The sequence below is a fragment of the Lacerta agilis genome, chromosome 5, assembly GCF_009819535.1.
Source record: "Lacerta agilis isolate rLacAgi1 chromosome 5, rLacAgi1.pri, whole genome shotgun sequence".
NCBI classification, from domain to species: Eukaryota; Metazoa; Chordata; class Lepidosauria; order Squamata; family Lacertidae; genus Lacerta; species Lacerta agilis.
The window spans coordinates 64,276,693-64,303,522 of record NC_046316.1 but is presented as its reverse complement, the minus strand read 5'-3'; the positions used below and the strand labels follow the sequence as shown (position 1 = coordinate 64,303,522).

General features: G+C 40.1%; 1 protein-coding gene across 1 annotated transcript in view; it reads right to left on the bottom strand.

The window, feature by feature from the left end:
• The window catches only part of CLSTN2 (calsyntenin 2), a 312,732-nt gene that overhangs the window by 41,601 nt on the left and 244,301 nt on the right, over positions 1-26,830 (bottom strand). Inside the window, exons 6-8 of the mRNA XM_033150239.1 lie at positions 25,037-25,222; positions 21,242-21,490; positions 20,881-21,002 (exon numbers count right to left, since the gene is read on the bottom strand). Coding sequence (XP_033006130.1) covers positions 20,881-21,002; positions 21,242-21,490; positions 25,037-25,222 — 557 coding nt within the window. The remainder of the gene's footprint in view (positions 1-20,880; positions 21,003-21,241; positions 21,491-25,036; positions 25,223-26,830) is intronic.

Sequence of the window (26,830 nt, the reverse complement as noted above, 5' to 3'; positions counted from 1 at the left end):
TCTGTAGGGTACCTATATCTTTTTCTGAGGACCAGAAGAGTTTTGCCTGACAAACTTGTTGAACAATCAAGGGAGCTACACAAGGAGCTTGATTTCCTATAACATCTGACATCTCTCTCCAGCCTTGAAAATGGGACACCCATGAGAGAGTTTGGGGGAAGGACAGAAAGACAGCTAGAATCAGTACTGTAGTTTGATTTCAAAAATAGGCAGAAGTTGCAAGATTAGCTGCAAGGGTCCCCACAGTTTCTGTGGGACATCTCAAGGCATGTTCTGAAGGCAGATGACACAGTCACATTGCTGTAGCTAAGCAAGTCTACATCTAGTTAGTATCTGGATAGGAGTCTGTCTGAAAACCCCATGCACACTGCTTTGAGCCCCATGATAGAAGGGGGGGAGTAGGATACAAATGTAATCATTAAAAGATGCATAATGAGAAATTTTGTAGCTTGGCATACAAAATTGTATTTTGTGTTTATATTTGTAATTAAAACAGATACTACAAACACTGTAAAATGCTAATGCTCTCTAATCCAAAAAGAAATGAATTATATGGCATTGCTCCTGGACTTTACACCATTTGTAGAAGTGCAGAATATGCAACAATACCTGAAACACAACAGCTAGACTTATCTGTAATATCTTAGAAGTCATTTTATCTTACTTCCGTCACAACATTTTGTTGCAGATTTTTGCTGTAATTTTGCATGTTAGATATCTGAACTGCTATGTGAAAGTAAAAGCTTCTATCAGAGTCCAATAAATTAAAAAAAAAAAACAAGCACGCATGTCTAGGGGAAAGTGAGTCCCAGTGACTTACATTGTAATAAAGGTAAAGGTAAAGGGACCCCTGGCCACTAGGTCCAGTCACGGACAACTCTGGGGTTGCGGCGCTCATCTCACTTTACTGGCTGAGGGAGCTGGCGTACAACTTCCAGGTCATGTGGCCAGCATGACTAAGCCGCTTCTGGCGAACCAGAGCAGCGCACGGAAATGACGTTTACCTTCCCGCGGGAGTGGTACCTATTTATCTACTTGCACTTTGACGTGCTTTCAAACTGCTAGGTTGGCAGGAGCAGGGACTGAGCAATGGGAGCTCACCCCGTCGCAGGGATTCGAACCGCCAACCTTCTGATTGACAAGCCCTAGGCTCTGTGGTTTGCAATAGTCACTGCTAAATTAGTGTTCTTGAGTAGTTATTCCCCCACTTAGCTCCTATAAACATCTGAGCATGCTTCTGCTTTCTGTGACAGCCATCTAACTTCAATGATAAAGACTGTAGGCTTTTTTTTGGGGGGGGGGTCAGGGAGAAGAAATAAAAAAAGATCCAGTAAACCCAAGCCACTTCAATTAAAGGAATATGAATTGAAAGATGACACAATCTTTTTTTATTTTCATGGTTTTCCTTCCAATAAAGGACACAGTCGCCTGTTCTTCCCACACATCAAACCGACCACTTGAATCTTAGCTTATGTAACAAGGGTTTGTGTTTGATCACACAATCTCTTTGAGCAAGATTGTATATAGTGACAGCTGGTGGTGACTAGTAAAAGGAATAGGCAGATTGCTTTGCTTTGGTCCAGTACTCCTATACTTAGGAGATGGCAATAGCAATACTGTCCCAAACACTAACTGCTGAGAGGTTCAATTCTCCTGTGATGCAGTCTGTTCTCTTCCTAGACTAACTACTGGAAATGTGCCATTCTTGCTGTTTCTACTTTTGGTTTGGGTAGATAGCCCAATTTTCAGTTTCTCATTTTTCCAATCTTAAGGGCATTTCTCCACATTTCCTTTAGGTAGAATATAGTCTAGTAAATATATGGAAAGTATGAATCACAGTAATTCAAAGAACTCCCAAAGATAAAAAAAGAAGCTATATTGAGTAGGCACCATGCTCTGAGTGGGAAATTAATGGAAAATATAAAAGCATTTGGACAAAGGCCACATTTATTTGTTCACTTTTTGCAGTCCATTTAGAATCAACCAGTAACAGTTTGGCAAATTATTCTTTGACTAAGTCATAGACACCAGTTCTCATTCAGTTCATGATTTATTTATTTTTAAACACCAATGAAGATTTACCAGCATTTTACTGCAAATTTGTCCAATACACAAATTTTTGAAAAGGGATTTTGCCTAATACAATGCAATTTTGAATATGCTTTTCACTAAAATATACCACAATATATGCATTTTTGTATACATTACTTAGACGGAGAACTGTGTCACAAAATGAAGATATTTGCAAATTTTGAAGGCAGGCTATGTTTTAGTTCACATATTGCTTTGGAAAGTGCAAATATGAACTGAATTGAATTTCTTTCCTATTCCTTGTGGTTGGATAATCACTAGAGTTTTCATACAAAGGTCCAATTGCAATTATTAAAACTCTGGAACCTCTGGCTCTAGAAGTGATAGTTAGGAAAAGTTGGTACTGCATCTGTATTTATAAATATTTATATTCCTCTTCAGTCTGCAATATTCTTTCATGCCTTTTGCTGGGCAGATTTAGAAGAGTTTCTAACTGAAACAGAGGGCTTGTTTTCCCAGGTCCCGTTAGTGGTAGCAGGAATTTTTTATGCCCAGACAAGGCTGGTATCAAGTATCTTAATAGTGATGAGAAGGGTTTATGCAACAGAAATTGTGTGAGTAGATAGATAGATAGATAGATAGATAGATAGATAGATAGATGATAGATATAGATAGATAGGTAGATAGATAGATAGATAGATAGATGATAGATATAGATAGATAGATAGATAGATAGATAGATAGATAGATAGATAGATAGATAGATAGATAGAATGACAGATATGAAGCCTAGAATGTGTGCCTGTCACTTTCACACTTTGAGTCAGGTAGAAAGTGAAGGAGAGGTCCAGAGGTCTTTGGCGATTCTTAAAGCAGGAAAAGAAGGGGATGGTGTGAGATAACACTCCTGATTTCATTCGGATACTGGCAAAGCAGGTATGTAGGTTGGCAGCTGGATCATGTGGCCAAGTTGTGCATTTCTGGAAAGCCAATTTACAATGTTGATCACACAGGTTAGGTGGGAGCAGGCACGGGGAACCTTGAATGTGGTGCCATCTCTTCCATAATTTCCACTCCTGTCTTACATCTTATCTGACTAGCAGAAGGACAGTTCTTCTGCCTGTGCCATCTCCAAGGGCTTAACCCTTAATTAATTAATTAATTGATTAGAGTCATGTTTGACTGGAAAAAGAAGATTCCTTCCAATTTTCAAATTGTATTTTAAACTGGGTCCACCAAGAATCAAGATTAGAGCTGTCTTGCAATCTCACTAGAACAAAAGTGACTCTTAGATAGATAGATAGATAGATAGATATGGCATCACAAATTGCATTACTCAAGTAGTGGGTGAATCTTCTTTGTGTCACATTTCCTGTTTACATAGCACAGGAAATCCAAGTGTGATTATTCTTTTATATTCTTTTGATGCATGTTCCCAATATTTCATTTATTTAATTCTGGCTCGCACAATTCCATGCAAGTTTTCTTGGAAGTCAGTCCCATTGTATTCAACAGAGTTAACTTCCAATAAAGTATTCACAGGGTTACACCTCATTCTGGGTTTACTTTGCAAAATGCTCATAATAATCATAAATAAATATTCAGCTTATGAAACAAAAAAGGGTACAAGTGTTGTTTCCCTTCCATGCATGCGAACTTAAATAGGGCAATTTTCTACTCTCACTAAGCTTCTGTGTGATCAGAGTACCTGCCAGCTGCAACACCAACATGGACAGAAGCAGTATCCAGGGGCAGTCGAAGGTCAGGGTCCAAGTAATCAGAGTACAAAAGAAGGTGTCAGGTGAGAGGCAAGGTCCAGAGCCATAAGGTGCTTCCAGACTGCCATTTTTTCAGGTGGGATTCAATCACATAATGGCAAATTCAGGTTGTACCATTAAGGCTGGAATCTGGAACTCTTGCAAACCAATTCCATTTCCCCCAAAGTCTGCATTTTTTTTTTTTGTGGTAAGGAAAATGATAGGAAAATATAGTGAAAAGTCTGGGATAACACCTGCTTGATACAGCACCGTCTAATCCAGTGTTTTTCAACCTTTTTTGGGCAAAGGCACACTTGTTTCATGAAAAAAATCACGAGGCACACCACCATTAGAAAATGTTAAAAAATTTAACTCTGTGCCTATATTGACTATATATAAAGTAATTCTCTTGAATTTTTCAATTTTTCCCACGGCACACCAGGCAACATCTCGCGGCATACTAGTGTGCCGCGGAACAGTGGTTGAAAAACGCTGGTCTAATCTCCCCACAAACAAATTAGGATGAATGCTCATTAAAGAGCCCATGTCCTCTAATCTCTCTAGAAGAGAAGTCAGGCTGGATTTTCATTACACAGGTTGTCTGGAAGCGCTTACAGTATTGCCTAAAATAGGTGCTTCGTATGCTAAAGATTCTGGTTGCAAATCAGTGCTGTATTCTGCATAGGATGGCTTCTCGCTGTACGGCATTCAGTCACAGCATTAGTGTCTTAATGGTCTGGTGATTATTGGTTGGCAAAATGAGAACACACAAAAAGAAAAAGGAAGACCCAAATGTAAATATTTAAACACTGAAAAAATAAAACAAATGAAAAGACTTCCCAATGGCTGAGTATTCCTGATTCTGCTTTAGCACTTGAAATCTAAAGCATTAAAAGACTAACAAAGTTCACCAAAGAGTTCTGACTGATCTCCAGAGGCACTGGCTTTATCGCTAAAAACTTGTATGAAGAGAAATAAATACAAGCAGAGAGATATCTTAAATAAAATAGCTCAAGAGGCAAGACTACCTGCTGAGGGCAACTTCGATGGAAACTAGTGCTGTTCTGGAGCATTTTCAGTTGACAGCTTCAGCAACAGCAGGAATATGGACAAAGCTTATGAAACCAAAATTTCAATGGGAACAGCATTTGCAATACAATTTTTTTAAAGGACTTGGCAGAATGCGGTGTCAGGGGGAAAACCCCACCAATAGCAGAAATGACTATTTTTCCTTGCTTCATATAATTTATGGTATCCAGAACAATGTGTTCATTTGAATGTCTTTATTTCTATTTGTTGAACAGGCAATATCTGGTAAAGGGGGAAAGTACTCTGAATGTGGGCATTAAGGGTTCAGCACAAAGAGGACCTGTACACTACATGGCTTTATTACTTGTTTATTTTCCAAACTCCCCCCCCCCCCCCAACATCATGTGAATTTATAAGCATTGTGTTTGCAACTCCAGTGAGCACAACAAAAGAACTAACAAACTAGTGCTCAATATGGTGGGAAAGGGGTGACAGGGCAGTTCTTGGAAAGATCTGAGTTCCCGAGTTTCCTCTGAAAACAGAGCTGAGTTAGCACAGCTTTATGTATTTTATTTCAATACATGTAATTTAGATTTAGGACTATTATCAAAGTTGCATGTGCTGCCTTCCCTGAAAGATACATGTGTGCTATCGTTGCTCTTTCAATCTGTTTACTTCTTCCCCTTTCCTGTTTGTGTATATGGAAGAAGGGATGGTTTGTAAAGAAACATGCTTCACTTTTGTTTCTTTGCTTCCCACACTCCAATACATATTTGAATTATGTCCTCTTAAGAATCCACAGACAGTGACTAGGAGCTAGGGCAATTCTGACTGACATCAATGGGAATTTCCACCTTAATAGTCCCAGCCATGTAGAAGGATTGATTATCATTCCAATCAAGGCTAGGAAGGGAACAGGCAAGCCTCTGCTAACCACAAACCACATTTACAATAGGACTTGTAAATAATTTATTTAACCAAGGGAGAGGGGGAGTACACACCAGAGCTGGCCCAGCCATTAGACAGGGTGAAACCACTGCAGAAACCTCCGGGGTAGCACCCTCATAGGTGCCCTGCCACCACTGCCATCCGTGCTGATTTGGGACAAGATTGAGTCCATTTTGAGTAACTTCTCGCCCGAAATCAAGCAAGTTCTCGGGAAGCAGGCAATTCAGACAGCGGCAGGTATGGTGGTGGTGGTGGGAGCAGCAACAACAGTAGCAACAGGAGGGCAGCATTTCCTTTTTTGCCTCAAATGGTAAAAAGGGATGTGCCACCCCATGTACACACCACACAATAAATGTAACATGGAGTTTTGCCCTAACCTTAGTTGGGTTGGAGAGTTTCTGTGACCCTGGGCAGGCAAGTTCAGGACTGCATCTCAGGTTCCTAAGCCTAAGGAGCAAGGAAGCTGTGGAATTCCTGAACTTGCCTCTTCACAAAAGCTAGGAAGCTTTCAAAATACTCTATTCTGCTACTGAGGACTTGGCAGGGTGGGGAGATGAAATTTTGATAGGGCATTAGTAAGCTAACAGAAAGCAGAAGCATGTTTTGTAAATAATGAAAACAAAACTAAGTTCAGACCAACTGTAGGTTATACTATGTTAAGTCTTCAAGATGTGTAAAAGTTCACATTGGAAGCTAAATTTAAGCCTAGAATAGGGACCGGACTAGGTATTCCTTTCTATATTCAGATTCAGGTGAGCAAATTCATAATTGCACTTTATTCCATACAGAGAGATAATCTTTAAAACAAGTTGTCATTTAATTTACTCTTCTTAAGCTGTCTGAACTCAGCAAATACCTCCTGGGATTTTTTTCCTGCTCACATCATCACTATAAGGTTTATAATAATAATAATAAAGATTCATTATTTAAGTAATATTGATTGCCTGAATATTTTCTTTTTGATGATAAACTAAGTTAATACATATTTAAGTAGGTCATTGAGCCATGCATTATTCAGCCAAGAATTTGCAAAAGGCACTGAAATGGCCTTTGCACCTGCATTGTAATACTTATGTAAAATGCATAGCCTACTAAAAAGTAATAGCCATATGCAAAACAGGCTTATTGTCAACAGCAATTTAATGTTTTTATTTTGATATGCATTTTTTATAGCTTACCCACAGCAATTAAAAATTCTGCAGATACCACCATTCAGGTTTCTTTGTTTTGGGTTTGTTTTTTTTAAGCTTGTCCAAACTGAGTGGCAATGGTCAATTCCCAAGCAAAAATAAAATAGAAATGTAATTGGTACACAGAGGATGCACCTTTGTAACACATAGAATAGGGCTGGGGAATTTTTACCAGCCTGAGGCTGCATTCCCATGCAAAGCGACCTGTTATGGGTGAGAGCCTGATAAGTCTCATAAGCAGGAGTGGTTAGTAGGGTGGCATAGTGCCAAGGAGCCCACCTCCCCATGTTGACATTGCCTACTGGCACTAGTAAGCTTGGAGCACCACAGGCAAGATGGCGGGTGCATTAGATTAGCCCCACCAGCCTGCCCTACTCATCCTGGTATGTCACAGTGATGCTGCTACCAGGAGGCCAGATCCTCACCACTTCTCCAGGAGCTGCAGGTGCTCATAAGGAGCCAAGAAAGCAGGACACAGCAAGGCAGGCACCTGATGGCCCTTATCAGAATGACAGGTTGTTCAGACTCAAGTGCCAGTGTAACAAAGTGTATAGACCATTTGATCATTATTGTTTAAGTCACTGAGGTTTAATATAAAATACTTTGAAGGTTTACTGCACAGGCAGGGAACATTTTCAGCCTGAGGCAGAGCCTACCAGGGGCTGCATTCCACTGGTGGGTGGGGGCAGGGATAAACGGGGATGCATCAATGGATGTAACTCTCAGCAGGTGCTATTCCAGCCACACAAAAGCCAGAGGTTTCTTTACCCATCGACACACATCTCTCTCAAGCCAAGCAGTCAAAAGGCATTATTTTGGTTTAATTGCTAGTCAAAAGCACCTGCAAGGGTATGGAGCAAAGAGAGGCGTATGGTGTGGGGAGTGAGTTGGAGCCTGGGGAAAGTGCCAAGGTGTGTCTGTATTTGGTGCAACGAAATTGACGTCCAGAGGGGATTTACAAAAGGTAGCACGTTGTCCTGGATCTTAGGCAAGTCAATCGAAGCTCAACAATTTATGGGGGTTTCCTAAAAACAACTCAACAACTTTCCGGGTGTACTGGTTTTTGATTTTTGAAATATGGTAACCCTACTTAGGCCTCACCATTTGATATCAGGGCTGAATTTATTGCAGTGTGAGCTCTATTACACAAGAGATTTACATCACACAGCCTTGCTTTTTAAAAAAAATAATATCAATTTTATTTCTAGCCCTTCAAGCAAGCCATTATGGATTCCTTCTCCATTTAGGAAAGTGTGAAGTGTATATTAGGTAGGTCCACCTTTAAATGCAAATTAAATAAAATTTCTCCCTTCCTGCATCCCTACCCAGGATATACATATTACACATTGCCCTGTTGGTCCAACCTTTTCTCTTAAATCATTGGGAGGTGCAGTAAACCTCCTCAGGGGAAAATAGGCTTTTTAAGAATGCCAAGTGCAGAGAGAAAAGATGCCTTTCATATTCCTTCCATTTAACACAAGATCTCAAGGCGTGCCTGCCAATGAGGCAGTAGTCCATTACGAAAAGAAATAGCCCTTCCCACTTCTGAAAGGCATCAAACGTGTCTCAACTGGGCATGTGCAATCGGGTCATTTGTTGTACCTCTGGCTCCTACCGTGAAAAGTGGTTTCCATGAGAATTGGCTTCTCTCTCTTTCTATCTCTTATCCCTCTACACAAGCAGGATTAACCACCTAATCCTATGCACTACTCAGAAGAAAACCTGATGAATTCAATCAAATGCATTCCCCAGTGTTTAGGATTGCAGCCTAAGCACTATATTCTTACCATGTTCACTAAAAAAAAAAAAAAATTCTTCCAGTGGGAATTATTTCCATGTGTGCTTAGCACCATATCTTTAGCTATTGAAAGGGAAATGAATAAACAGAACCAATGATGGGAGTTTGACACACTAGAATTCATTTTTACTACAGAAAATGACTTTCTATAAGACTCATGCATGCAGAAAACTTATTGTGAATAGCAAATAACAATAATAATTTTTTAAAAATGCCCTCATGGAGATCCTGCTGCAAAAGAAAAGAAATACTCTTCTAGAACTGCACCTATTGCTTTTCCCCCTTCTTTTTCTTTTTGCTAACAGCACACTCATGGTTTAATGACTGGAGGCTAACAGCCAAGAAAGAAGGGTAAGATTAAATGTTATTATCCTCATACCCACAGCATGGTCTCTCTCAAAGCTATTCTCTATATTGTCAGGCGCCATAGACAATCAAATGTCTGTTAAGCTGCCTGGTCATTTCCTACAGAGAGAGGACCAATGCTATGATTAGCATCTTTATTTTGTTGTTTCCTCCACAGATTGTTATTTGGTTCTTAGATAAATGATTTCCTCAGATATAAAGTTAAATATTCAATAGATGTGATCCAAGAAAATTAATTTTCTCTTTAGACTCCTACATTACGGACCCTGGTAATATAATAAATATATTTTTAGAACCCGTAATATGTGAATTGCTTTAGCCTGACTGAAGAAAACAGAGTGTTCCCAGTAGAGCGCTTCTGACTAATATAATTAGAAATTAGTTAGCATATCACATATCTTTGTGGCTATATATAAACCTCCCCTGAATAATTCAAATAATAAATTCTGCCCCAGTGGAAAATGGAGCTCATTTCTCTGAATTTGTTAAATGTTTTCATTTCCAGAGACATGTGCTTAGGGATATTACCAATAAATTTTAAACCTTGCTATAATCTCTACAGGTATTATTTATGTAAATCCTCACACTACTGGGTGAACTCATATTTCTGTTACTCAGCCGCTGCTTGTGTTTTGCCTTCTTTTATGCAAAATATTCTACATTTTCTGTTGTTCCCCACCTCCAATTTTAATTCTGAGATTCAGCAGAAATAGCAAAACGTGTTAGGATTTTGGAAGTAAAATCTGCACTCCATGGTGAAACACCGCAAAGACTTAAATCTTGATTTGCAGGAACCACTGAAATGGGGGGGGGGGCACTTTGCAAAAATCATATGATCAAAATACCATCTACAAGTGAAATAAAACCAAGTTGGTACAGATCAGTGTTGACTACTTTGCACATTTTTTCCAGTTCTCACTAGTGTCTCTAAGTCTACTGAGTGTGTTTTAAACACACAAAGCAAGTGACCATGCTCAACAGCCTTGTTGGACGTAACACTCAAATTAGGGGCCAAATGCACCCCCCCAAGCCTCTCTATCTGGCCTTGGGAGTCTTTCCAGTCCCCACCCCCCCAGCCATACCATCTTTTTCCCTAGCCCTCACCAATTTTGTTTCATCTCATCGTTGAGTGATTTTGCCTGACTGGAATCTGTCCTTTAACTCTGAAAATAGTCATGCTTGCCTGTGTGGAAGTGTGTGTGTGTTAGCCTACTGTACAAAGGTAAAACACATATTCATTGTTCATGTTTGACTGGCATGCAGTCCCCAGAAGATTGCCTAGAAGGGAATATGGGCTTCAGGCTAATAAATCTTCCCCAATCCAGCACTAAACCATGATTTAGCATTATGAGAAGGAGCCTCTGGTACAGAAATTTGGCAGCATTTGGTTCTATTTTTGCCTAACCACAGCTCAGTGTGGCATATCAACCTGAACCAACTGAGGTTAGACTTGCAAACAAGCCACCTTCTAACAGTTGTTTATGAAATTAGTTTCTTTTAGTTTTGGCTCAGTTTAGATATAAGTGTAAATAATGGTTAATGAAACTTTCAGTCTCCTCTACTTTTTGAAACAGGATTAAGTTGATTCTTAGTCATCTATATCCTAGTTCTTATGCTCCCCAGAGATCAGTCAAGGTGTTTTATATTTCTGCTCTGATCTTGAAAAAAGGGCCAGCAGAATATATTCATAGAAATGACTGGTAGTTAATTTTACTAGAATACCGTAGCAGAATACCTCTGAACATGCCGAGAGTTCTTCTTTCCAGAAAGCAACAATCACTGTCCTGTCCTTGAGCTCCAGATCAGAAGATGCTCCTATACCCCAGGCTGGGAAACGAGGTTAGGCTTCTGAGGCTGAGCATGAAACTGGTGGTCATGGGTCTGCAGATTCTGATGCTTATGGTCTGGAGGCTACCAGAGCTGAGCCAGAAACATCATAAAAGCCTCCACCCAAGCCCAACTTGATAAAGTCAAGTGCCTTCCATACCACTTACTCCCAACTCATATACGTACTGACTTGCTCTCAATATGTCTGATGGCAGGGCTGCCAGTTTCACTACCATTAAAACCTTCATTTGTTAGAAAATGTGTACTTAAATGCATATTTACACACACACACACACACACACACACACACAGGAAGGGAGATGTTAAGTAGTGTGTGGACACAGCAGACGACACAGTGATTTTCAAGCAGCTCTTGCTTATTCTCAGGCTGGAACAAAAGTAACTGAAGGGCTCAGCCGCCTGCTTATATAGAACTCAGCTACAAGCAACAGTAACAACTTTCTGTAGTTACCCAATCCCTGAACATCACTTTCAATCCCTCATTTGCATGTGCAGACCTGAGTGAAAACTGCAGCAGAATGAACTATCTACATACACCCCTAGTGGCCAAGGGTGAGAACTTCAATACATAACAGGAGAGATATACATATAAACTTATGAATAACTTATATATAGACTTATGAGTGAACACAAGCAAAAGTCACGTAGACCAAAAGTACACTGATCCATCCATTCTTAGCACGTAGACATGCATGATTACTTTAACATAATTATATTGAGCATACCACGTAAGCTATTTCCTGCCCTGCACTGACAGATGTAACCATGCTGATTGGAGTAAATGTAAAGGAGATTTTAGAGGTGGCCGAAGATGTGACAGTCAGCTTGATGTGGCCTCCAAGTCAGAATTGTAACATGTGAAATGGTACTTACACTCTTTGCCCACTCTTTTCCACTGTTACTATGACAAGTGCAGACTGTTTCAATTATATTTTTAATAAGCAAGCCAACTACAGAGAGAGAAAAATTAAAAAAGAAAAGGAGGGAAGGAAAGCAATGGAGCTGGGAAAGAGTGAAGGCTAGCCAATAATTAAACATGGGAAAGACAAATATTCTCTGCTAGTTTAAACCATAAATGGAAAGTCTCTTCTTTAAAACTACATGAAGGCAATTTATTAGCATCCATGAAGGAGCTGCTTTTATAAACTACACTTCAGTTTATGTCATGATGATATATTTAGGCACATACAAATATTTGGCTATCCCTTATCCTATTCTACAGTCAGAACACAATCTTTGGGCAGTGTGCTTATGAGAGTAGATCTTCACTTTATCTGTTTATAATAAGGCATCAATTTGGAAGTTATACGTCCCCAGTATTATGCACGGACGCTTTACTTAAATGGTACCTTCTGGCTATTTAATTATATATCTTAACACCACAGAGAGAGACAGAGTGATTATATACCAGGAGCCACAGACAAGGTAATTATGTACCTGTTAAGCCTGTGTGATAGTTAAAGTATAGTCTTTGCCAACAAATGGTATTCTGTAGGAAATAACCACTTTACAAAGATGTTTGTACATAGGAAAGCCTGTTCAATACTGTGAAGTCATTTCCTGGAAATCTAGTTGATTTGGCATAGACAAACCTAAGCATCTGAAGCAGTTTGTATATGCATCCAATAAGAGAATCAGAATGATTTCCATATTTAAAGTCTTGAACTTGGACTTAGAAATCTAATTCCTTTCAATTGTGGTATAAGCATCTATGGGTTGTCAAAGATGTTTGCAGCGACTTCATGGATATGGCAGAGATAGCCACAAATTAAGTGCCAATTCTATGCTCCCATGTGTAGCCCAACATTCCGAAGACATTTGCAACCAAATATGCAAGCCATGTATGCAGAAACACCTTAAGTTTTAAACAGCATCCCATTAGTTTCAGGGGGCCAGTACAGCTTAAATCCAAGTGCTTACGCTTAAGTGGGTGGCCATTCTGTCCATTACTCACTAAAATGTCTATTGCTTTCAATGGGGATCATGGTCGGTTTTTAGTATATGCTTGTTTAGTGCCCCTGAAAACAAAGAATCTGCATTTGACTCAAGTTCCAAGGTTCAGATCATGTAATTAGCCGTTCTGACTTATGAAAGCAAGTATACATGCAAGTGAAGGTATTTCTGACCGAAAGATGAATGAAAATACCAACATTGCTCTGCCAATAAACAGCTGCTTACGACAGAATCTTCCTGATTATATGTGACCACAAAGAAGCTATAAAATCATCATTATGCTACAGTGATGGTACACTGGAGTAGCAAAAACATATGCTAGTGCAAATTTATGGATCAGAATTCCAGTCTTTCTTAACAAGACATGACTATCTCCATAAGCATAGTTTACAGCACATTCAAAATGCACCCCCCCTCCCATTTCCAATTAAAGAATAATGTACTACCGAAAAAGCCCTTAAAATGCTGCTTTCTTTTCCACAGGACATGCTTGCATTGAATGCAAGCAATGCTGGTTGTATGTCCCTGCCAGCTACACGGACCAGCACATTTTACATTCTCCTGGGGCCATATTTGTTTACAATGTAGTTGTCTTTTTCATTTTTCATATATAACAATTGTGTGAAAATTTGCCATACATAGAAGTCACGCAGTATTTGGTTTGGTTAGTCTGTTATACACTGCTGCCTGTTTTGTTGAAAGTCACTGAAACAGAAACACACACACACACACACACACACACTATTTCTTTTTAGACTGTAAATGCTTCCAAACTGAGCTTGAACCAACATTAATAGTAGAACAATCTAGTTTGCCCTTCATTGGTTTATTTGTTTAGGATGAATTGTAATGGAAATGTGGAGGACCTTGGTACTGCAAGGAGTGGGAGGTGCACCACAATGGCTCTTTTTGTGTCTGCACCTTATTTTGGGTGTCTGGGATCCTTTAATTATTAGCCAGTCGCATTTCTTATCTTGTGTTCTGACACCTGCTGATAAGGTGGCTAATTTCTTATCTATCACTTAGTCACAAGAAGCTCCTGGCAGGGCTTCAAGGTCAGTCACCTGTTAAAGGAGCACTGATGTCTAGTCGCATAGTCTCTCACCAACCTCAGCATAGATCATGAACACAGAAGATGCTACATACTGGCCATTGCAGGAGTCTGTCCATTGATTTAATGAGGGGGCTCTCTGCCTTTTGCTTTTGCTTTGCTCTTTGTTCCTTGGTTTGTTTTCTGCCTGAAAATGGAATCTATCTATCAAGGAAAATAATCAGTGTGCCATTTGCATTGTCCAAATACTAATACTAATACTAATACTAATACTAATAATACTAATAAACCCTCTTCTTTGGCAGAACATGAATTCACGCTATCAGAAGAACAGTACCACATGGATACAACTTTCATATGTGCTTCTGGGATGCAGCTGCCAATAAAACATTCCTATTTCTACTCCAAAATTATGTACATTCAATTTTCAGGGATTGTATATGATATGTTCTGGTTCAGGTGCAATATACTCTGCAGCCAAAACAAACAAACAAACAAACAAACAAAAACCCCACAGTGGATGGCTGTACAGAATCACACTCTGGACATATACTCCCCCCCCCCCCCGTGTGTGTAAAACTGCCATTTTCGACAACAAATTTTGTTTATTACAGCTTTCTGTAAAAAAAAAAATGCTCATTCACACATACCACATCATTGGCATGGGATCATTCTGTTATCTGCTTAAAAAATTATAACAAATGCTGAAGGAAAGAGACACATAACTGAAATCACATGTTGGAACATGTAAATACGTGTGTGTGTGTGTGTGTGTGTGTGTGTATGTAAAATGGACTTTAAAAGAAATCCCCATCAGATTAGCAGAAGCCAGCAGAGTAGAATATTTCCAAAGGCATTCAACCAAACTTACAAAACAGAGCAAAAAAAGACAACCTATCCCTACTTTTGATTTTTCCTTAAAGGATGTGCACCGTCTACAGATCTCCCGTCAAACTACTGTACATTAAAACAAGTGGCTTGTGTTTCAAGAGTGATTACACAGTGAAATCTCATTATGATAAACCAGTATGTTTTGAACGTAGATATTCCATAAGTTGTTTTACACTATTTATCCATTTGCAGAAAAGCCAGAAACCTCCTTCTGACATTACAGAGACAGCACATCTAGAATGGACTAACACATTATGGGGCCCCTCCTGCATGCTTCTCAAGGATGACTAAAAGTATCTGAAGGGTGTGAAGACAGAATGCACTCAGGGTGGGAAATTACATTCACGCTACATCTGTCATACCAAAAACTGCAGCTGAGAATTTATCAGCCAAAAGGCAATTCTCCAGGGCAGTCAGTTATCAAAGTGAAGCTACAATGGCATCAAATAGGATAAGACTCCACCAACCCTTCAAGCATCATGTATATAGCAACTGAAAACCCAGATATCACATACCAGCATTGCTAACCTGAATTTGATATTTCTGCCATCATTTAAGTTAAATTAAGAGAACGGCAAAATTGTCAGCTTGGTTTCATTGTAATGTGAAATTAGCTTAATTACTTATCTCAAACCCTTTCTTTTCTTTTTAAAAAAGTCATTTTCATGTTAATTTCCTAAATAAATGAAGTGTACAAAGGATATAAAATTACAAAGAATAAATTAAGACTGGATATTTGGTTATTACCATTATTCCAATTTGTACAAATGTATTGGGTTAAAAGGCAACATAATGACATTTCATAAAGGTTTTATTGGTCTGATTAGTATTGTTGCTCAGGGGTTTTGAGAAAAAAATGGGCTCACCTGAATATGGGAATACAGTCATATCTCGTGTTGCGTTAGGTTCACGTTGCGTCTTTTCGGCTAGCGAACGCAGCAAACCCGGAAGTGTATACTTCCGGGTTTCGCCGCGTGTGTGCGAGCAGAAGCATTCTGCCCGCTTCGCACATGTGCAGAAGTGCTCTATTGTGCTGCGCATGTGAGCAGAAGCGGCGCTCTAGTTATGGACTTTTCAGGGTGCAAACGGCACACCAGAATGGATTGAGTTTGTAACTAGAGGTACCACTGTATGGGGGGGTTGTTGGGTTGATGTTTTTATTCTCATTATATATTCTGTTGTTTTATATTTTGATTTTGTTCGGTGAACCGCCCTGAGACCTCCAGGTTTGGGCGGTATATAAATTCAATAAATAATAAAAATAAAAGACAAGTGGAATATGGTACAACAGGCTGGCCTACATCGTACACAATGGCAGAGTTGTTGTTGTTGTTGTTGTTGTTGTTGTTGGCGGCTTCTGACAGTCTCAAGAAACAATGGAGTGTTCCTCTGGGGGTGAAGTCAAACCACTGTGCTAGCAGCAGTGAAGTGACCTCCCAGGGCAGAAGCCTGGGCATTGTGTAAGAAGGTCCTGGGCTGCTCAGACGACAAGACCCACTCTTGGCCTCACTGATGTGGTCCAAAGGAAATCAGAGCTATACATTTGGCACCAGCCTGGCTACAGAAATTGTCAAAAGGAGGTGTACATATAGACATTAAATAACCTTGGGGAAATGGTGGGTTAGGCACTACAGGATGTAGTGAGACACCCAGAACAGCTTTCATAGTGCTGAACAGTGGCCTCCCATAGCTACCTTTGGGGGTTCTTATATTACGGTGCTTCTCCTGTACTAATATATTTTTTTTTAAGTTCTCCATTGGCACATTAAAAAAAACACTACTAATTCATTTAAATATGGAATTACAGTAAATAAAATAACCCTCCTTATATTTTCCTAGGGAAATAAAAAGTTTCTTTCATGTGTATTAAGTACATCAGATCTTAACTACATTTTATTTTAACTAGTGAACATTCTTTAATAACTTTGCTCACCTGGATATGGCTTTTATAGTACTATCATTTGTCCACTGAGGAGTAAAGCTTCAGCAAACATTACAGAAGAATGACTGAAGATGCATCCAGAATGCCACAGGCCTCCAGCTGGAAATCTGAGGAATATACTCTTTCGTGGGAGGGAATTCCAGAATCTGGGAGCTACCACAGAAAATGTCCCCTCTTATGCCAACACCACCCCAAACATCTGAGGGCAGTGGAACTACCAAGAGGCCCCTCCTGTTCTGATCTCAACACCCAAGAGGATCTGTAGGGAAGGCCGTTTATATATTTGGGGCCTAAGTCGTTTTTGGAGGGATGAAAAAAAGAGAGGTTGAAACACCAGGGTGTTACCTCCTGCTTGTGAGTGGCAGTGTGATGTAGTGGTTAAGAGCGGTAGACTCGTAATCTGGGGAACCGGGTTCGTGTCCCCGCTCCTCCACATGCAGCTGCTGGGTGACCTTGGGCTAGTCACACTTCTTTGAAGTCTCTCAGCCCCACTCACCTCACAGAGTGTTTGTTGTGGGGGAGGAAGGGAAAGGAGAACATTAACTGCTTTGAGACTCCTTCAGGTAGTGATAAAGCAGGATATCAAATCCAAACACTTCTTCTTCTTCTTACACCAATGCTGAGTCTCATTAGAGGCACTTTCTCTGGTGACCAACCACAATGATACTCTCATTCTTCTTCTTCTTCTTCTTCTTCTTCTTCTTCTTCTTCTTCTTCTTCTTCGCTCAGAGAAAAAGCAACTTACATACAACGCCCTGGGTCGTGTACAGCATCCCAGCTGAACTGAACTTCTTGGTAACATTGCCCTCTCAGTTGCCAGCATCCCCATGCTGACTGGAGAAGGTTGGGGGGGCACTTTTATATGTATTTCTTAGAAGCCTCTGCACAGTTGAGGAATTTGATTTATCAGGGCTCCCGATCATGCAAAGTGTTCTGCTCGCATTCAAAGGCTGTACTTCTGTACAGGAGAGGCTGGGGACAATGTGCCCATGAAGGCACTGATGGCGGGGCCAGTGCATGTTATCCTATGCCTCCTACAGGGGAGAATAAGGGACACGTGTGGCGCTGTGGTCTAAACCACTGAACCTCTTGGACTTGCCGATCAGAAGCTTGGCGTTTCAAATCCGCACAACTGAGTGAGCTCCTGTTGCTCTGTCCCAGCTCCTGTCTACCTAGCAGTTCGAAAGCATGCCAGTGCAAGTAGATAAATAGGTACTGATGTGGCAGGAAGGTAAATGGCATTTCCGTGTACTCTGGTTTCCATCATGCTGTTCCGTTGTGCCAGAAGCGATTTAGTCATGCTGGCCACATGACCCGGAAAGCTGTCTGTAGACAAATGCCGGCTTCCTCGGCCTGAAAGTGAGATGAGCACCGCAACCCCATAGTCAACTTTGACTGGACTTAACCATCCAGGGGTCCTTTACCCTTACCTTTTTACAGGGTGAATAGCTTCTGTTCAGGTATCACACATAAGCAGGACTTCATCTAAATAGAACACTGCTCCACTTTGTGAAGATTAAAAACAAACAGTGACTGATTTCAGTACAAAAGCAGCCTCTGTTTACTGTCTTACGGTATTATTCATTTAAGAATAGTATCTCTTCCAGACAATCTATACGTACAAGAGGACAATATCGGTCAATAAACTTTGAGAAATATACACCTGTGGTCCATTATTCCCAAACTCCCTCACTGCTGACAAGTGTCAGGGCCGAAATAGATACCTTCCTTTGATGTCTAAGGATAAGCAAAACAAAAGAAAGGAGACCACTTAGCAGCGCACCTAGATGCTACAGTCTTGCGAGGATTATGCTGAGAGAATAACAATATGCAGATGCCACTGTGCTCACTGTTGCATTCCTGGAAATATGGATGGTTTAATTAGAGCTTTAAATAATGAAACCTTTTTATCACATTGACAGTGAAAGTACCTGAAAGCACTGATTATCATGAACCATAACTGCAGCATGTCTGTCTTCTGTCATGTTATAATTTAAACATGCCTAGACGAATTAGCTTCATAGATCAATGAAGAGGACATAATCTTGTTTAAATCCAGCCTTTTTTTTGTTTTAAAATGGCAAAACACCCAGCGTCACTAATATTTGTGTAAATCATGTGTCTATCTCTTATTTGCCTTATTACATTTTTGCATACATCTATCCCAGTTACCATTTACAACAATTTAAGACACCACATCCTTTTAAAATATAAATGTAACAATAAGCATCAACAAAAATTGTCAGCATCACTATAATAACCATTTGTGTTTCTGCAATGCTGCAGTAAACAAGACAATTCTGCAGAAATGGATGGAAAGGGGATTTGAAGACTAATAAAGAACAGTACATAATCTAGGTTAGAAAACTTATTATGGATCTAAAAGATAAGGTGCTGTGAAGTCTTTGGATGCTAGTGTGTCTGATTTAGGTCTGAAATGATTTTCTCTCTATTGCAGGATTACCATGATTCATCTACCAATTTCTTTCTTACTTGTTGTATAGGGTACAAACAAGGAGCTTTCTAATCTTTTGTGTATCTTATAAATGTGGTTTGTGTCATAAGCTGCACATCAACTCAGGGAGAAAGACATCAAGTTAAATTGTCAGAGCTTCAAAAGCACCAAACAATTAAAATTCCCATTGGCTTAAAAACTGAATAAAATTTAATTTAGAGATGAAAGCTCTTCCATATCTGATAAAGCCACTCTCCTCATTCCCACTTTGTGCTAACATAGCAGGCCTATTTGTATAAATTTTCCAGTAAACCGCTGTGTTAATACATATGCACATATTTTCTAGAATAATTAGGAATAAAAGTATAAAATGGGGAAAATCTGTACTAGCTGCAAAGTTTAGTGCTGTTAAGAATGCAATTCTGTGGACCCTGGGATGCCTTCCCATGAACCATAGGATATAGCAGACCTTCTTCTTTATGGGCAGGGGGAGCAAATGTATGATGGAAGAACTGCCTGGGCCCTTGGGTTGTTCTCTCACACATAAAATTTGCTTCAGTGTGTAATTTGTTTTGCTATATTGTTTTAGGATAAAGCTACTTGGTTTATTGGGATGTGGGTGGCGCTGTGGTCTAAACCACTGAGCCTAGGGCTTGCCAATCAGACGGTCGCCGGTTTGAATACCCGCGATGGGGTGAGCTCCCGTTGCTCGGTCCCAGCTCCTGCCAACCTAGCAGTTTGAAGGCACATCAAAGCACAAGTAGATAAATACCGTGTTTCTCCTAAAATAAGACATAGCCATAAAATAAGCCATAGCAGGATTTCTATGCATTTGCGAAATATAAGCCGTTCCCCGGAAATAAGCCATACCCTGAAAATAAGCCATAGTGACGTGGCACCTCCCATTAAAACAGCCTGGAGAGGCATGGCTATGTAGCGTACCAATGCGACGTGGTTAAAATAAGACATCCCCTGAAAATAAGCCATGTGACAGAAGGGCCTATTAGGACTTAACTAACCCTCCCCCCTGTGTGTGTGTGTGTGTGTGTGTGTGTGCGCGCGCGCGTGTCTGTCAGTCAGTCACACACACAGACAGGCCTTTCTCAAAAAGTCCAGCTTTCTATCTTTCAAACAATGTTCTAACCAATTGGCCATAAGGAGAGAGAGATGGGGAAGGTGCAAGAAAGCTGTGGATCTGGATCCTGTCCCTTATCAGCTAGCCCCAATATTGATTCAGTTCCTTTTTGTATGTCTATTCTATATGCCTGGTCCTTTCCTTCCTTTTTCATTGCTTTGTGTCCATCAATATCGGCAGCAACAAGAGCAGAAGTCAGAAAATCTATCACTTTGCTGTATGAAGGATTGTTACTAGTTGTTGTTTCCAGGTGTTCTTCAAGGCCAATCCCACATAAAATATGTTGCTGTAATCTAGCTTTGATGTTAGCAATAACTCTCTCTACTTGGCGTGGAAAACAGTGGCAAGATTATACGTGCAACAGAAATTTTCTGTACTCAAATAATAGTTTAGTTTTTGTATCTCATATTAGTGGTTCTTCACTCAATCCACTAAAGTGACTGGATGACATTTAGGAATTACTGTAATAAAAAATAAACTAAGTACCTGGTCGAGCTTCCAGTGGAATTCTGCAGGACGGAAGGTATCAGCTTGGTCAAAATCTTTTCGCAACAGGAACACAAGGCGACAATTGTGCACATATAGTGCATAGTGGTGCCGATTCATTTCTAAAAAAAGAGAGAAAGATATATTAATAGGATTAAAAACTTTCACGGTTTTTATTATTTAGCTTGGTTGTATTCACTTTACCTGCCTTATTCTAAAGTCCATTTTTTCAATATCAGAAGTACCCTGAAGCCAACTTTAATGACTGAATATAAAACATTTTTCAATACGCACTTCTATTCAGCATGTAAAACAATGGAGAAGAGTGAATAAAATGCAGTTTTAAATAAAGCTGACTCACCTGTCTTATCTGAGTTGCACAGAATAGTTTCTTTCTCGGCTCTTAATCCTGGACTTGGGCCATGTTTCATCCACATGGTGATGGTAAACTGATCTGTTAGATTCTTTGGTACTATTCCATCAGGGATTTTGGCTCCTTGTTTCCCTTCAAATTTAAAAATCATGTCATTGCTGTCTATCAGAAGACCAGCTGTCCAGTTAGTTGTTGCACTGGGAGTTGGTAACAAGTCAATGGCACCTGATGACGCCCCTGCAGATGATATATAATGAACAGTCTGATGAGACACTAATGAGAAAGCTGTTCAGCTGAATTCACTGTAGGAGACACTCTGACACACTTAATCCCTCTCATTTATTGCTAATGCTGCCTTTGTTTTCAAGTGCTAAAAACACACCCAAACATGAAATAAACATAAATGTTTCCATGCTACTAGACTATTGAGCAGAGATGGGGAACCTATGGCCCTTCAGGTGTTGCTGGGCCACTGCTCCCATAATTCCTGACCATTTGCCATGTTGGATGGTGCTGATGGGAGTTGGAGACCAACAACATCTGGGGAGCCACAGGTTTTCCCCATCCCCGCTGTAGATTAGCAGTGATTCTTCCTTTGCTTGCAGAAAATTCAAGGCTCAAGCCCTGTTATGGCCACTTCAAAGGATCTCAGCAGCAGCAGGATCGGAAGAGATCCTGGAAACCCATGGTCTGTCAAGGGTACATAACAGTGGGCTAGATGGACCAATAAATAGTTAGACTCCTTAAAATGCAGCTTCATATGTTAAGTTCATATATACTAGAGACGAATGCGTAAAGAGGACTTCTGCTCATGTTACCAAGGTGTTCATCCTCTTAATATTCAGGCCATCACTCTTCTGCCAGTTTAGAGAATAGCGACCATGCGTGAAGCCCTTCAGAACTGTTCTCTCCCTGTGGGGAGAGGACAGCACCACACAGTGTGAATACATCTTATGAACAATCACCCACTAGTGTGGTTGGGAATAATTGAGACAGAGTTCAGCTGGAAGTACCGATGTGTGGAGGTGAACAAAGGTGCTCATGGAATACAAACATATTCACACTGTGCTATGTATGGAGCCCTGAAGCAAAGATATCCAGGGCTAAGATTACTGTTGTGGAAAAGGATGTTTACAGTCATATGTGCTGTGATGGACCTGGGCAGACGTGCTGCTATTCTTTAGAGTACTTTCTTCACATCTCATTTACTATACCTTCATTGAATGAATTTTCAAAAAGCAAATAAACCACAAAGTGTTTACTGGTTACCCAGTATTTCTTCAGAATAATTATTTCCAACATCTGAAGACTTGCAGTGGCACGCACAGCAATTGGTTTGTGTAGTTGTGCTTATAATGGAAAAGCAGTATTCCTCAGGGTTAATTGTTTGCCGCCGTGCAACATTATCTGACTAATGGTTTATTTTCATATATTTCAAAAGTAAGCATCTGTGGAACTCACAGATATATCTTAGAATAGTCCAGGTGCCAGCTGAATACTGTGCAGGTGTTAATGTTCCTTATATTAATGGTGTCAGATTTTAACTAAATAATTCAAATGCAAACTTTCCCTACTGGGTCCAGCTTGAAATGGAATTCGTATTCTTCCCTGCTAGCCCCTTCTGGCTTCCCCAAACAAAAAATGTAAATGAAAGACCTTTGCTTCAGGGAAGGGGATTACAGGAGGCAATGATGCTTCAGTTACATGGGAAAATATAGGTTTTCAAACTACAAATTCCTTAATCCCTGGGCAGGAATTGATGCCCTTTGCACCTTCAGAGACTGACTTTCATCAGTTTCTCACTATACTCCAATCTTAAATTCAGTCTGCCACATTTCTTCATCATTTTGCATTCTCACCCCCTCATAAAAAGTCAATGAGTGCTAAAACCAAGGCTTGTTCTTTGCTTACCACCTGCGACTTATTTTGGGGTTTGGACATAATGCCAAGCCAGACCATGACTTGTTCCCCAGCAGTGTGGCAGCAGCAGAAGGGGAGTGAAGCACCTGCAATTTTGGCAGTGTGCATTAGCATACTCCATGTTTACATTTAAACAATAGTTTAGAACCCATTCTATTATTCTGATTGTAATTTGTTTTGAATGTTTAATTTTAAATTGTTGTGACCTGACAAGGACCTTATGGTAAAGGGAGAGAAGAAGAAGAAGAAGAAGAAGTAGAAGAAGAAGAAGAAGAAGAAGAAGAAGCTTAACTATGGTTTAGAATGATATTCAGATTGGCTGTTGGCATCCATCTGTCTTGGGAGACAATGGAGTGCGCCTCCACGGGTGAAATCAAGCCACTGCATTAGCAGCACCAAAGTGACCTCTCCGGGGCACAAGCTTAGGCAGTGTGTATGGAGGTCCTGGTTTGCCCAGATGACAAGACCCCCTTCTCAGCTTTGCTGCCGGGGTCCAAAGTGTGGGATGTTAGCATCCAAAATTCATATCTAAAGGATTAATTGAAGGAGCTGTAGAACTGTATCACTGTTCTGAAATATTAGGAAGCTGCTATATGCCAAGTCAGACAATTTAGCTTTGTAATGTCAGGGTTGACTGACAGTGGCTTTTCAGGTAGGAATATTTCCCAGCCCGACCTGGAGACACCAGAGATTGGACCTAGGAGCGTCTACTTGCAAAACATGTGCTCTACTGAATTTTCTGGAAGGTTTTCCACCCCAGGTTTATATTTAAATGTTGGGTAAATTTTTAATGAAGTTAATTCCCTCATTTACATGTCATTTCAATTAACAGCATCAACAAATAAGACTACATACATTTTTAAGCATGTACAAAGACAGCATTTATTTTATAAGCACTAACTGTGCGTAATATACCAGCTTGTGCTCCCTAATACACAGATGTTACCTACTGGAAAGCTTCAAGCTCAGCTTACACAGATGGCATAATCTATAATAAACATTGCAAAATTGCCTAGAGTTGTACCCAGCAAAAACATTTCCCCCCAAAAAAGAATTTTATTTCTTCAGTTGCAATAAGCAATACTGTGCACATCACCAAACTCTCTCTCTCTCTCTCTCTCTCTCTCTCTCTCTCTCTCTCTCTCTCTCTCTCTCTGTGTGTGTGTGTGTGTGTTTAATGTTGATTTGTCCTAAATATTACTCTGTGAGAAGTTGCTTTCACTTTTATTAATGCTTGCACATTTGGCAAAATGCAAATTAAGCAGGATCATCAGGCTAGAATAGCTTATTTATTTTTTCAGATTTTGTAAAAAGAGGGGTTCAGAGGTTTATTACTGCCCTTCACCAAGTTCACTGATATAAATATATGAGCTGCTAAAGTAATGAAGTGGGAGAGAGAAACAAGGGGCACAATTCTGCATTTCCTGCTTGCATAGAGGTTGCATAGCGTAACAGCTAGCAGCCTGTTACTTTTCCTTGGGCTATTTGCAGAGGAATCCCTTAGCCTCAATTGACATTTGGAGGTGAAGATCTTACTGCATGTTAAAACAGAAGTGGAGATAGAGAAAGCATGAGTTATTCTGACTTTGCCTGCTTCACCTTAGAGATAATGCCAAGCTTGCACTTTTGAGCCCATAAGTATACATATCAGGGGGTTTGTAACACAGGCAGCAACTGATTTATGTGTGTCCTATTGTCACACAACCACACATCGCAGTGACCCGGAAGTGGCCGGAAAAGGAGACATAACAGGGCAGAGTTGGCTAATGTGTGCTCAGTGACCTGGAACGCAGCCCCTGTGTAAATATCAAAATATACAAAATAGAAATGTCAAGTAAATTCATGAAAATGCTAAATGTTTACCGCATAATTTTTGCAGGGATTTTTCAGAGTATGTCTCACGATCACAGCCCTTTCCAATGTAGTTAGTCTGCAATTCAATGGTGGTCTGAATAGAAGAAACAGGTCCATCACAAGTCTCCAGGTGAATGCTAGGAAATAACGGTATACTCCCAGAACCAGGCCTGTACTCAATACGCTTATTCCAGTCTAGAAAGAATAACAACATTAATTCACACTGTATTGTGACCAACAATATCAAATGATTTCCACAAGAATAAAATTATTCGTACTTTATAAATTTTGCAAACAGAAAAGCAGTATGAGCAAGAAACCAAGTATCAGAAATTACAGAGCTACATGGACCAATGGCTTGACCCAGAATGAGTATCTATGTTTCTATGATTAACACTTTCCCTTTGGGCTCTAATAGAAGTTTCTATTATCACTCCTGCTTCAATGAATGTCAAAACTTCCCTCAGCTGATTTTTTCTCATAATCAGAACATTAAAAAGTGCAGTTGAATCACAGAGTGGTGTGGTTGAATCACTGGTTGAAGCCAGTGTGGTGTAGTGGTTAAGAGTGGTAGACTCGTAATCTGGTGAACCGGGTTCGCGTCTCCGCTCCTCCACATGCAGCTGCTGGGTGACCTTGGGTTAGTCACACTTCTTTGAAGTCTCTCAGCCCCACTCACCTCACAGAGTGTTTGTTGTGGGGGAGGAAGGGAAAGGAGAATGTTAGCTGCTTTGAGACTCCTTAGGGTAGTGATAAAGAGGGATATCAAATCCAAACTCTTCTTCTTCTTTAATATCCTTGCAGGAAATGCTATTTATTACCACTGCCATGCCCCATCAGGTCCATTTCTGTTGCTGGCTGGTTTGCATTTCCAGTCAAATATACCACACAGGAAAACAAACAGGAAATGTCAATATACTTGCATCTGAAGCAACACATGTGATGGGATAGAGCCACAGAGCCGCCCTCTCAACACCAGCATCACTTTGACTTATGTGGTTGAAGATGGTGTGAGGGAACATCACTGGTGCCCTGGCCCATTCCAGCCTCATCTTGGTAAGCAGCAGCAATTCCAGTGTCAGAAGTGTGGTTGCACCCCATCACTCACACTGCTATGGAGTTTAAATAATTGCTTGCTGTTGTTGTTTTTAAAAGATCTGAGTAAAATTTGCATAATTAACTTGGGCATACTGGTGAAAGCCTTGGATAACTTTATATGGAGAACCTTACCAAAAGTCAGTGTATACATATACTGTACAGAGTTCTGTAGATACTATTTGCTTGCTCAACTCTGCCCATGTTGCACCAGCATAGCTATGAAGCAGCACAGAGAAGCCCAGACTAGTGGAACCTGCCCTACTCCTAAAACGTGTATAAATTTATGGCAGAAGTATCAAAAACATATTATTTGAATGTCCATTATCCAATGTTTATTATTAATACTGTTCACTTGTAAGAGCCAAAGTAAAGTACTGAAACACATATTTGGGTTAATGTGGATTAATGTCTCTGATCATGAGAAATAACATTTGGACCATATTCTTTGGTGGTCAGGCCACATCTGGGGTACCATGTCCACTTCTGAATGCCCCATTTCAAGGAAGCCATTGAAAAACTGTAGTGTGTTTGAATAGGGAAAATAAAAATAAAAATAACAATGGAACCACACATAAAAAGCATACCTCCAAAATCCAGTCCAATGAGACCCTCTGCTGCCAGTACAACCTCATTTGCCATGACACCCCACCCCCTCTATCCATTCCATCCTATACACAGTCCCCCTTCCTATATACAGCCCTGATC